The following is a 12,933-nucleotide window of genomic DNA, read 5'->3' as shown; positions in this document are numbered from 1 at the left end:
TGGAAGACAGAATTAGTGAGATTGAAGGCAAATACCTGAATACTTCTTTGGAAAGGGATCAATGAGAAAAAAGATCAAAGCAAAATGAAGAAAGCCTAAAATTCATCTAGGATACCATCAAAAGGAATAACCTACATGTAATCGAAATTCCAGAGCAGGAAAACACAAATAAAACCACAGAGAAAACTGTCAAAGATTTGTTGGAAGAGAATTTTCCTGGTATGATGAAAGATGAGAATATACCCATTCAGGAAGTCCAATGAACCCAGAACAGGATAGATCCCAAAAGAAAATCACACTGACATATCATCATCAAACTTACCAAAACCAAAGACAAAGAAAGAATCATGAGAGCAGCACGGGAAAAATGAAAAGTTACCTACAAGGGGTAAGACTAAGCTCAGATTTCTTGACAGAAACCATGCAGGCAAGAAGACAATTGTTGTTGTTGCTGTTGTTGTTGTTATGTGCCATCAAATCAGACCTGACTCATAGTGACCCCTTCTTGGGTTTCCGAGGCAGTATCACTACAAAAGTAGGTTGCCCAAATTTCCTCCCAAGAAGAAAATGGGATGGTATATATAAAACACTGAAAGAAAAATTTCCAACCAAGAATTATGTACCCAGCAAAATTGTCGCTCGAATATGATGGTAAAATTAGGACATTTCCAGATAAGTAGAAATTAAGAGAATTTGTTAAAACCAGACCAACCTTACAAGAGATGCCCTTTGGACAAAGAAGCAACAATAGCCAACAACTGACCATTAACACACATGATGATATAATCCAGAAACCAACCAGCTATGGAAGTATCCAAAGTAAATATGCCTACAAGATTGTAAACAGGGAATCAGAGACAACAACCGACAAATGAGGACAACTAAAAACCAAAAACAGGGAAAAAGTTGTGTCATTACAGAACTTCTAGATGGTAGGGAAGTCAAGACAACTACAAGATAGAACAGACTGTTCTAAACTTGGGAAGGAAACTATAAATCACAGGGTAACCTCAAAGGAAAATGATAAAACTTCATATCAAAAAAGAGGACCAGCATAAATATTCAACAAATAATAAAACAATAGCAATGAAGGAAGTGATAATAATTCATAAACAAAACTAGCTCAGATAGAAAATTATATGGAACAAAGAAATCAACACCACAAAAAAAGCACATAACAAAAATAACAGCAACAAATTCATATTTGCCAATAATTACATATCTGGCAAGGAACTTATCTCTAAGATTTATAGCAGAAGAGTGGATAACCAAAGTATGGTACATACACATAATGGAATGTTATACAGCACTAAAGAATAATGTAGAGGCTGCAAAACACCACATAATATAGATGAACTTGGAGGACATTATGCTGAGTGACATAAGTCAATCACAGAAGGACAATATAATAGTAGTTCATTGTTGTGTAGGGTCAAGGAAAGGTTTATATATGGAGTGAAACTTTCTTTGTTGGTTGCCAGGGGTGGGAGAAAAAGGGAGGGAACACTGAAAAAAAAAAAAGCATTGACCTATGTCACTTTAGTTTGTGTATTTCACTGTACATAAATTATATTTCAATGAAATGCAATTTTTTAAAAAAAATAAATAAATAACAAATCATTTAAAAAAAAAAAAGAAAGAAAGAAATTACAGGACAAAAGAGCTGAACAGAAGATTTCAAAGAGCAGCTCAAGAAGACAAAATCAATCATTATAATGAAACGTGTAAAGACATGGAATTGAAAAACCAAAAGGGAAGAACACACTTGACATTTCTCAAGCTGAAAAAACTGAAGAAAAAATTTAAGTCTCAACTTGCAATATTGGAAGATTCTATGGGCAATATATTGAATGATGCAGAAAACATCAAAAGATGATGGAAGGAATACACTGAGTCACTGTATCCAAAAGAATTGGTCCATGTTCATCCATTTCAGGAGGTGACATATGATCAAGAACCAATGGTATTGAAGGAAGAAGTCAAAGCTGCACTGAAGGAAGTGACGAAAAACAAGGCTCCAGGGATTGATGGAATACCCATAGAGATGTTTCAACAAAAGATGCTGTGCTGGAGGCACTCACTCGCCTATGACAAGAGATTTGGAGGGCAGCTACCTGGCCAACTGACTGAAAGAGGTCCATATTTTGACCCATTCCAAAGAAAGGTGATCCCACAGAATGTGGAAATTATCAAACAATATCATTAATATCACACACAAGTAAAATCTTACTGAAGATAATTAAAAAACGGTTGCAGCAGTGTATTGACAAAGAGCTTCCAGAAATGCAAACTGGATTCAGAAGAGGACATAGAACAAGGGATATCATTGCCGATGTCAGATGGATCTCAGTTGAAAGCAAAGAATACCAGACAGATGGTTACTGGTGTTTTAGTGACTATGCAAAAGTGTTTGATTTTGTGAATCATAACAAATTGTGGATAACATTGAGAAGAATGGGAATTCTAGAACACTTGATTGTACTCATGAGGAACCTATACATAGACCAGGAGGGTGTCATTCAAACAGAACAAGGGGATACTGTGTGGTTCAAAATCAAGAAAGGAGTGCATCAGAGTTATTTCCTTTCATCATACTTATTCAACTTGTATGCTGAGCAAATAATCCGAGAAACTAGATTATATGAAGAAGAACTTGGCGTCAGGATTGAAGGAAGATTCATTAACAACCTGCAATACACAGACAACACAATTTTGCTTGCTGAAAGTAAGGATGACTTAAAGCACTTACTGATGAAGATTGAAGGCCACAGTCTGCAGTAGGGATTGTTGTTGTTGTTGTTATGTGCCGTCAAGTCAAACCTGACTCATAGCGACCCCTCCTTGGGTTTCCGAGGCAGTATCACTACAGAAGTAGGATTGCCCAACCTTCCTTCCGAGGAGTGGCTGGTGGGTTTGAACCGCCAGCCATCTGGTTAGCAGGCAAGTGTCTTAGCCACTATGCTACCAGAGCTGTAGGGATTACACCTCAATATAAAGAAAACAAAAATCCTCACAACTGGTCCAATAAACAGCTGCATAGTGAATGGAAGTTGTCAAGGATTTCATATTACTTGGCTCTACAATCAACACGAATGGAAGCAGCAATCAAGACATCAGATGACATATTGCATTAGGCAAATCTGATGCAAAGAACCTCTTCCAAATGCCGAGAGCAAAGATGTCTCCTTGAAGACTAAGGCACACCTAACCCAGGCCATGGTATTTTCAATCGCCTCTTCTGCGTGTGACAGCTGGACAACGAATAAAGAAGACTGAAGAAGAGTTGATGCTTTTGAGTTGTGGTGTTGGAGAAGAATGCTAAGAGTACCATGGTCTGCTAAAAGGACTAACAGATCTGTCCTTGAGGAAGTGATGCCAGAATGTTCCTTGGAAACGAATAGTCAGACTTCATCTCACCTACTTTGGTCATGTTGTCAGAAGGAACCATTCCCTGGAGAAGGATATCATGCTTGGAAAAGTGGAAGGTCAACGAAGAAAGGGAAGGCCCTCAACAAGATGGACTGACACAGTGGCTGCAACGATGGGCTCAAGTATAGCAAGGATCATGGGTCTGGCACAAGACCGGGCAATGTTTCATTCTGCTGTGCATAGGGTTGCTATGAGTCGGAGATGACTCAACAGCACCTAACAACAGCAACAACAGCTGCCTAAACTGCGAGAAGACAAATCTCTGTTTGTTAAAGCCATTCACCCATGGTATTTCTGTTATAACAGCACTAGATAAGTAAGACCAGGTGATGTTGCCTTAGACCTGACTAAGAGGCTGTTAATATATGGACCCAGCATGGTACCATGTTCCATATTTAAAAAAGAAGTCAAAATCCAGATTTTTACATGTAAAATCCCCTAATTTTCTCAAAATTGCCTACTTATTCTAATTTTTTAAAACAATGTAAAGATCACCCTATTAAAGCCAGAAGAAGCACATGTACTGGACAAATAGTAAATGAGCCCTCTGTGTAAGACCTGCAGAGGGTTCATGGGAAATAACGCTTTAGCAGTGTGATGCAGAATAAGAAGACATTCTTTACCCTCCAGTCATCATTTTCTATGGGAGATGAAATAGCTATTTATTTATTTTTCTATAAAGTCAATGTTGTCTTAAGTCATGTTTTGTTTATCTACTCTAGAGTTTGGTGAATAAATGTTCATGAAAATCCTGACCTTGCTCCTGAAACTATAATGTTTAGCAGCCACACCCACACAGACAGCACCCAGTAGCCATTAATTCCTCAATTTGGTTTATCTTCATATAGCCTCATTTGGAAGGTAGGATGGTAAGGACTGAAACATGAGAATGAAGAGGCAGCAGAAGGGCTTCAGGTTGAGAAAGTGATTAGTTTACAGTCACATCTGATTATAAATCATTCTACTCTTTTGCTATAAATCTGTGATAAACGTTATCCTAAGCTCACTTCCTCCAGATTTAAAAAAGAAAAAAGTGAGGGAGGGGAAGAGGGTGAGAAATTGATATAGAAAACAAACAGACAAACCAGGAAACCTTAGAGAAGTGTCTGGGTGAACAGTGGAGCTTGCTGTTCAAGACATATCTGGCACTCTTACCCTTCCTTTGCAGAATTTTTTTTTTTCCCAAATCTTGGCATGGCCAACACATTGAACAGAAGTTAAATGTCTTTTGTGCCTATCTACTAAAGAGTTTCTCTTGGGTATGAGATTGAAGGCAATGGTAATTTATTGTCCTTTGGATGTCCTCAGAAAGAAATTCTCTGGTTTTACTTTGTGCACTTTGTCATTCCCTGGTATACCTGGGTGCTCGGCTGTCAGTTTATTTCATTATTATTCATATAATGTTATTATTATTAATAATCAACGTGCCTAACATTTATTGAGCCCTTTAACCAAGGACTGTGCAGTGCATGTTCATGCAACATCTCACTTAATCCTCCTAATTGTTCTCCAAATGCTTTCATTATTTCCATTTTCCTGGGGACCTACGACACAGAAAGTTTAACAAGAGATTCTTGAAATAAAAGTAACCCAAACTATATCTCTAAACACTACACAGGATAATAGTGGTCTTTTTTAAAGAACTGCTTATCTAACTTTTTAAAATTCACCTCTTTTAAAATGTATGACACTTACTGCAGGTTCAAGTTGGATTCACTTTTGCCATAACTTACTATTGAACCAATTCAAACAAAAATTTAGAATAGGATTTGCCATGTTAGAGTTGTTTTCAAGAGGCACATCCCCTGATTACTATGCTTTCTTCTCCTTAAAAATATCTGAGGAACAATGAGATTTACACAACAAAATGCTTTCTCAGAAAAGGTACCAGAACTGGCTTTTCCTCTAACATTTATTAAGCTGGTTGTATGTTGATCTTTTTTCTTTTATGATAGATAATTTATTTTTACTAAGAAATTATAAACATAAAATTATGTATATTGTATATTACAAAGGTCACTTACTTATTTGCTCAAGACCTTCTAAATCATCTGCATAGCTTCTTGCAACCAGAGAGCTCAGTAGAAACTTAAGAGAAAAGAAAAAGATATCATTAACCCTTCTGAACATAAAGATGTCCAGTGCAGGGTTTAGAGATTGACAGTCTGACACTTTTGTCTGAAATTTGCTCACCAGCTAGAGCAAGAGGGCTTGTTAAGAGACGGATTATTGGGCTCCACTCGGTTCTGATTCTTTAGATCTGCTTAGAGGCCCCTAGAATTTGCATTTCTAGAAAGTTCTCAGATGATGCTGGTGCTTCTTTTGAAAACCGCTAAGGAATGCTAGAAACTCTGGTGGCGTAGTGCCTAAGGCATTCGACTGCTAACCAGACGGCTGCTGGTTCAAACCCACCAGCTACTCCTCAGAAAGAAGGTTGGGCAATCTATTTCCGTAGTGATATTGCCTGGGAAACCCAAAGAGAGGTCACTATGGGTCGGATCCGACTCGACAGCAGTGCAATGAGATGCTAGGATTCCTGGTGGTGCAGTGGTTAAAGCACTGGGCTGCTAACTGAAAAGTCAGCAATTCAAGTCCACTAGCCACTCTGTAGGAGAAAGATGTGGCTGTCTGGCGAAAGATATGGCAGTCTGCTTGTATAAAGATTCACACACTTGGGAACCCTATGGGACTAGGAGTTGGAATAGATTCAGTGGCAGTGGGTTTAAAAGATGCTACCTCTGTCCCCTTTCTCCTTTCCTACTTTCATATTTCTTCACACCCTTATTTTTTTTTTTTTAACCTGTTTCTCTTTCCCCTCAAAAATCAATCTCTTTTTCTTCTTCTGTTGTTGTTTCTCCTCCTCTCCTTCTTTTTATTCCTTTACCCTTCCCTCTTTCTCTCTCTTCCTTCCAGGGTGATATTTGAGGCATCCAGTGGGACCATGTTTATAAGGACTTGTTTAGAGTATATTTATTCATTTACTATTTACTGAACAGCTACAAAGATCCACTCATACATTCACTTATTTATTTAACATATATTTGTTCAGACTCTACCATAAACCCTGTAAGAAGAGCAAGATAATAACTTTGCCCTAATAGAACTGCCTATATGACAGGAAATGCATAAATGTGCAAATAATTAAATAATTACCAAGTGTAATCAATGATCTGAACTTAACAAATGGGTTGCTATAATGGAAAATAATAAGGGGATACTGTTCCACCCTTTGAAGTAAAAAAGGGCTCGCCCCCTGGAAGGGGAGTTTAAACTGAGACCCAATGAATGAAAGGAAAATAGCCAAGCAAAGAATCTGGCAAAAAGTAATCCAAGAAGAAAAAACATCAGGCACAAAGGCACCAAAAAAAAGCAAAAAACAAACTCACTGCTGTCAAGTTGATTTTGACTCATAGTGACCCCTCCTTGGGTTTCCAAGGTGGTATCTCTATGGAAGTAGATTGCCCAATCTTCCTTTCTAGGAGTGGCTGGTGATTTGAACCACCAGCCTTCTGATTAGCAGTCAAGTGCCTTAGGCACTTTGGCACCAGAGCTCCTGGAGCAGGAAAAATCAGCTCCATGAGGGTATCCTCAAAAACTAGACCAGTGCCTGGCACACAGTAGGTGCTCAATCATTATTTGCTGAATGAATGAATGAATGAATGAATAGATTGTCAGATTCAGACAACTGGAACAAAGGAAACAATTGAGAGAGAGGCGGAGTCAGATCATGGAGGGCCTTTTAGGTCATGGGTGAGGAATTTGGATTAACCAATCATCTTTACCAATCCACCTGGCCTCCTCTCATCCACCAAACACCCACGAACTTGTTCTCAACCCAGCTCAAATTCTGATGTAAAGTACAAGTTCTAAAAGTGTGGTCTTAGACCCTTGGTGATCTTTTCTATCATTTGACATGTGTGTTCAAAAAGTGAAAAGATCCATGTTTTTCACCATGAATTAATAATTAATAATTAGGTTATATATATGTTCATATACCCTAATTATGAATTAATTGCTGTAATGATTTTTGAAAGACAGCTGCTTGTTCACTCAAATCTAATCCAAAGCAGCCCCACCCTTCCCATGTAGTCTGGGAAAGGTTTTGTAGTGGAAAAGAGAAAAGGTTATCCCTTGAAACCTTGCAGAGGGGCTGCTCTCTAATTCTTGGAATGCAGCAACTTCCAAAACAGATGCAGTGTCATTATGCAGGATGAATAGGTTCAAAAGAAGTTGGGGAATTCCAAACAAAGATGAGAACAAAGAAAAAAATGAATCAATTTATTTATTCTTTGTATAGTAGTTTCAAATAAACTCTTAGTAGAAAAGGTGGTATCTGGCAGCTTTTTCCAGTCCCACACTTCCTTGAAATTATTACAATTCTCTCTGATTACTCATATTAATATCTGCATGTTTAAAAGGAAAAATATAATCAGTAAAATCTGAGTTTAAAATTTCCTTCCTTGTTTCGTACTATGTTCATTTTTATGGGTTCCTTAGAACCTCCCAAATATTTGAGAGCATAAGAATTGGCGGTTATATGCTTTGGAAAAGTCTACTACTTCTGGTCTTTTCCTTCATGTGTTACTATGATTATTCATATACGTTGAGAATGTTAACATGGATGAATGATACATAATTCTAAATATTTGTGTCCCTCATTGATAGATCACAAAATGAAATTGTCAGATTTAGGGAAATCACTTCTTTTTCTAATTCCTATTTCCAATAGCACTGTTAGTGGATCATTGTTAATAACATAGAATTGAAAAATATCAAAACTGTTGTTGTAAGGATATTTTATTATGCCCTGTTTGATTGGTCTTCTTCAATTTTCATCTTTTTGGTACATTTATCTGCATTATAAGGAGTGTCTGTTACATTGCATTTTGGAAATGAAATCTAATAATGAAATTATTTACTGAGAGGGTACAATATGTTGGTGGCATATGGTATTTAAAAAAATAAAAAAGATATTTGGGAAAGCTTGGAGGAGATAGGATTTATTGAAGATATCTGCAAAAAACAGAGGAATATTAATATGTTTGGGTGGGAAGATTTCAAATCTGCATGGCAATCTGTGAGGAAATTTTATAACCCCAATGAAAAGGGCAAAGAGACAGATGGACACAGATGGCTGAGTAGCAGAGGTTAGGTAAGTAATCCATCTCTGTGATGAATAAATTTAAAAGAGTGACAAAAAATGAGATTTAGATGTTGTCTTAGTTATCGAGTGCTGCTATAACAGATACATCACAAGTGGGTGGCTTTAACAAAGACATTTATTTTCTCACAGTTTATAAAACCAAACTCACTCCTGTCGAGTTGGAGCCAACTCATAGTGACCCCTCCTTGGGTAACTCTACAGAAGTAGATTGCCCAGTCTTCCTTCTGAGGAGTGCCTGGTGAGTTTGAACTGCTAGCCTTCTGATTAGCACTCAAATGCCTTAGGTACTACAGTTTGTTGTTATGTGCCATGGAGTCAGACCTGAAACACAGTGACCCCTCCTTGGGTTTTCGAGGTGGTATCACTACGGAAGTAGATTGCCCAACCTTCCTTCCGAGGAGTGGCTGGTGGGTTAGAACCACTGACTTCTGGTGAGCAGGCAAGTGGTGCTACAGTTTAGAAGGCTAGAAATTCAGAGCATTAGCTCCAGGAAGGCTTTCTCTCTCTGTCAGCTCTAGAGGAAGGTCCTTGTCTGCTACCTGGTTCCTTAGAGATCTCCATATGTCTTGGCATCAGTCTCCCCTGGGATCTAGGAAGTTCTTAGCTCAGGGTCCCTAGTTTCAAAGGACGTGCTCCACTTCCAACCCTCCTTTCTTGGTAATAGTGAGGTCTTTCTTCTGCTCACTTATCTCTCCTTTTATCTCTTGTAAAATAAAGATGTGACTGAAGCAAGGGTGTGATTTGAATAAGGGTAGTGACTTGAAGTAAGGGTGGGACTTGAATCACACTCTCTTTTAAGCCTGTGTGTGATTCAAGATACAGCCCACCCTAATCCTGCCTCATTAACATATAGAGGTGAAGATTCATAGCACATATCACAAAATGGGGGATAATTACAGCAGATCATGCAACGAAGGACAAGCACACAATACTGGAAATCATGGCCTAACCAAGTTGATACATATTTTGAGGGGACACAATTCAATCTATGACAGATGCAAATATGTATTATCAGGCAAACTAACACTTGTTACTAGCACAGCATGGCAAAATTTGCAAAAGCGTTTTAACATATGTAATCTTATAGCTCTGTATTTAGAGTGGGTATTATTCTAGTTTTGCAGATGAGGGAACCTCATTGATAGGAGTATAGAAAAAAATTTTAAAAATAATATTTGAGAAGGAGTAGAGTTGAAAAGGACTCCTGTAAAGGTTGATGACAACAGGAGCCAGTGATAAGACTTGCAGTATCTAAGGAAAGGAAAAGAGAGCTGTCTCTGATGATGCTGAAATGTATACAAAACTGTGGAAAGCCATTGAGCTGGGGGGCAGGGGACATAATATAATAAAAAGAGGAAAACCTCTTTAGTAAAAAAATGACCTGGGCAAAGAAGTAGGAGAGATTCCATTTCTTAGAAATTCTTGCTGTTTTAGGTTTGACTTTCTTTGAGTGTTTGCTAACTTAAAAGAGATTTGAGATCTCTGGTCTAGCAGAGATTGCAGAATCTCTTAAGGGGCAGACACTTTATTTTTTCATTAATAGATTTTTTTAAAAAAATGTTTTCTAAAAGTATAAAAATAATTTTACCTTTTTCTCCAGCCTTTCCTCAAAGTAAATACCCTAGTATAGCAGCCATTACTATAGCTCTGTACAGGGAAAAAAAAAAACAAAAAACTCACTGCCCTGGAGTGGATTCGACTCATAGTGACCCCTCCTTGGGTTTCCAAGGCAATATCTCTACTGAAGTAGATTGCTCAGTCCTCCTTCCAAGGAGTGGCTGGTGGGTTTGAACTGCAAGCCTTCTGGATAGCAGTCAGATGTCTTAGGCACTACACCACCAGAGCTCCCACAGCTCTATCTATAACCCCTCTATTTGAAAAAGAAAAGAACCTGTCATCCTTTTTTATTGAGTTAGCTTCAGAGTGATTTTGTTTTGGAAATTAAGATATGGAATGATACTCATCCCCCTTCTTTCAGCAGTTGTTAAGAATGATACCCAAATGAAAGCAATAGGAAACGTTTTGCTTTTCAGTTATTGAGAACTATTCTAAAATCCATTTCCAGATATCATTCGAGTACTGAGAAAGTTACAGAAAAAGCATAAAGTTAGAGCTGAAGACAAAATGCAATTTCTTGTGGGGAGATGAGCCATTTCAGTAGTATTTTCCAAAATGAGACCTTAAAATTGTTTTACTTTATTGGTTGGACAATTATGGATGGAATGGCTTTAACTAATGGATGGTCAGTTATGAAGCTGCTTCACTTAGGGTGAACAATTGGTGGTGATTATATTCGTTGTTGTCTTGTATCATTCGAGGAAGATACCGACCTAGTGACTGGGAGAAAAGAATGAAAAAGTCAAGTTGACAACAGAAGGGATCAGTTTGGGGTCTTTTTCTCTTGCTGGTGTCAAGGGGATGCGCGTTGAGACAGATGCATGATTTGAGGTGAGAAGGGCAAAAGCACTCTAATAAAAGGCTTCAGGAAGGAGGGTAGCGACCTAGGGAAATCTGGTGTGGTCAAGTTTAATCCTGGGAAAAGAGGCCCTGGAGAAAGCAGATGAGGAAGATAGGAAGGAAGATAGGGAGGGGGAGTGCTGGGTGTGGAGGGAGGAAGGGGCGGGGGTGGGGGCCTGGAAAGTGAGAGGGAGCTAGTACTAATTGTGGCTAAAAGGACTGGGTCGAGGACCACAGAGTGGGGAAAAGTGAAAGTCCTGGAGGAGGAGGAGAAGGCAGAGCCCCGCGCGCCTGGCCGAGACCCTTGCCCGAAAGGCGGCGGCGCAGGGCAACGGGGACAGCTTGGCCCGCCTCGGGCCCCCTTGGCAGCCTCAGGCGTTGGCTCCTCAGGGATCCCTCCCTCCCCAGCGCATTGTTCCTTTGCCGGGAGACGAGGAAATTGCCTTTTGATTGCGGAAGTCCGTGGACGGGGCTCGGGGCGAGGCAGCGCAGGTCAGAATGGCAGCGTGGGAAGGGCGGCGCGCTGCCTGCCCCCGCCGCCTCTCGCGTCCTCAGCCCGCCCGGGGCGGCAGCAACAGCAGTAGCTGCAGCCGCGGAGGCCCCCGAGAGTCGCCAGACCCGAGGGAAGCGCGCTGCGCCCCCGGGGCGCGCTAAGCGCGCGCGCAACAAGTGGCCAGGTATTACACCCGCGGCTGCGCCTCCGGCTCCTCGCGTCTAGGTACCCCCTACGCGGACCTTCAGGCTGCCCTGCGTCTGAACCCCTTCCGTTTAGTCTGAGTTTTAATCGCTGAGCGCAATGCGGAACCATAGAGTCGAGTTGGCCTTCTGGATTACATTGAGCCTGCTGCAGGTGAGTGGCCCGACAAGGGATCCGGGGCTGATGCATCTCCTCCCCACCGAGAACCAGTTTCCCACCCCACTTTCCTGTCTCTCGTGTGTTTTGGCAAGTAAGGTGGTAAAATTGCTTCCCCTCCCTAGAGAACGATTGTCCTCTCTGCCCCAGGCAGACTGACTCTACAGCCTGCTGTCAAAGACAAATAGCCATCTCCCGCGCTGCGCTGCGCCTGAGGGAAAGGACCTGGGGAGAAAGTTGCCACCTGGCATCCCCGCAGGCACCAGCCTTTTCTCTGGCTGGAGGGTAAAAGGATGGCCTGAGGCTGGGGGCGAGCTTGCGAAACTTGAGATGTACACATCCCTGGGCAGACCGGACTACGGGCTTCAGCTGTTGTCTCTGGTTCCTTTGCAGACTGGACTGGGGGAGCCAGTGAGATGCAACTTCACCCTGATGGAGCCCACGGTCTCCAGCCAGTCCGTGTCTCTCCAGTGGAGAACTTTGGGGTCACCCTGTAACTTTAGCCTCATCTATAACAGTGATACTTCGGGCACTGCGTGGTGCTACCCCGTGCAGATAAACACCACCACCTATGAATGTAACCTCAAGGATTTACAAGCAGGAACCATCTATAACCTCAGGATTGTGTCTCTGGATGGAGAAGAGAGAACTATGGTCTTGCAAACAGGTAAAGGGTGGCAGGTGCAGTCTGGATGGCCAGGCCACTCGGGTCTGGGCCCTGCCTTTTCAAGCTGGTGTTTCATTTGAGTTGCAAGCACACAAAAAAATAAAGGTAAAAATACCCATGAAGGTAAATATTGAAAAATATTTCCTTTTTGCTTACATCTGGCCAAAAGTGACTTAGTTCACTTTCAGAAAGGGTCTTTGTGCTGGAAACAGAAGACTAGCCTCTTGAAGAGAAGGCAGTAAAGGAGAGATACTGTGGGATGTGGAGGGAATTTGTTAAAGTGATATGGTTTGAGCTTCCATAGCATGATATTATCAAATCCTGTGATAACTTTAAGTAAATGTTTTTTTTGGAATCAATAAT

The 12,933-nt window shown here is 40.6% G+C and overlaps 1 protein-coding gene across 1 annotated transcript in view; it reads left to right on the top strand.

Moving 5' to 3' along the window:
* The window catches only part of LOC103206951 (receptor-type tyrosine-protein phosphatase beta-like), a gene marked incomplete at its 3' end in the record, with an annotated part of 72,807 nt that overhangs the window by 35,729 nt on the left and 24,145 nt on the right, over positions 1-12,933 (top strand). Inside the window, exon 4 of the mRNA XM_007952468.2 lies at positions 12,297-12,570. Coding sequence (XP_007950659.1) covers positions 12,297-12,570 — 274 coding nt within the window. The remainder of the gene's footprint in view (positions 1-12,296; positions 12,571-12,933) is intronic.

This window comes from Orycteropus afer, unplaced genomic scaffold (genome assembly GCF_000298275.1).
Source record: "Orycteropus afer afer isolate SDZICR_OR568_19922 unplaced genomic scaffold, OryAfe1.0 scaffold00339, whole genome shotgun sequence".
Classification (NCBI taxonomy): Eukaryota; Metazoa; Chordata; class Mammalia; order Tubulidentata; family Orycteropodidae; genus Orycteropus; species Orycteropus afer.
The sequence above is the reverse complement of the archived record's forward strand: the minus strand, read 5'-3'. Positions and strand labels throughout refer to the sequence as shown.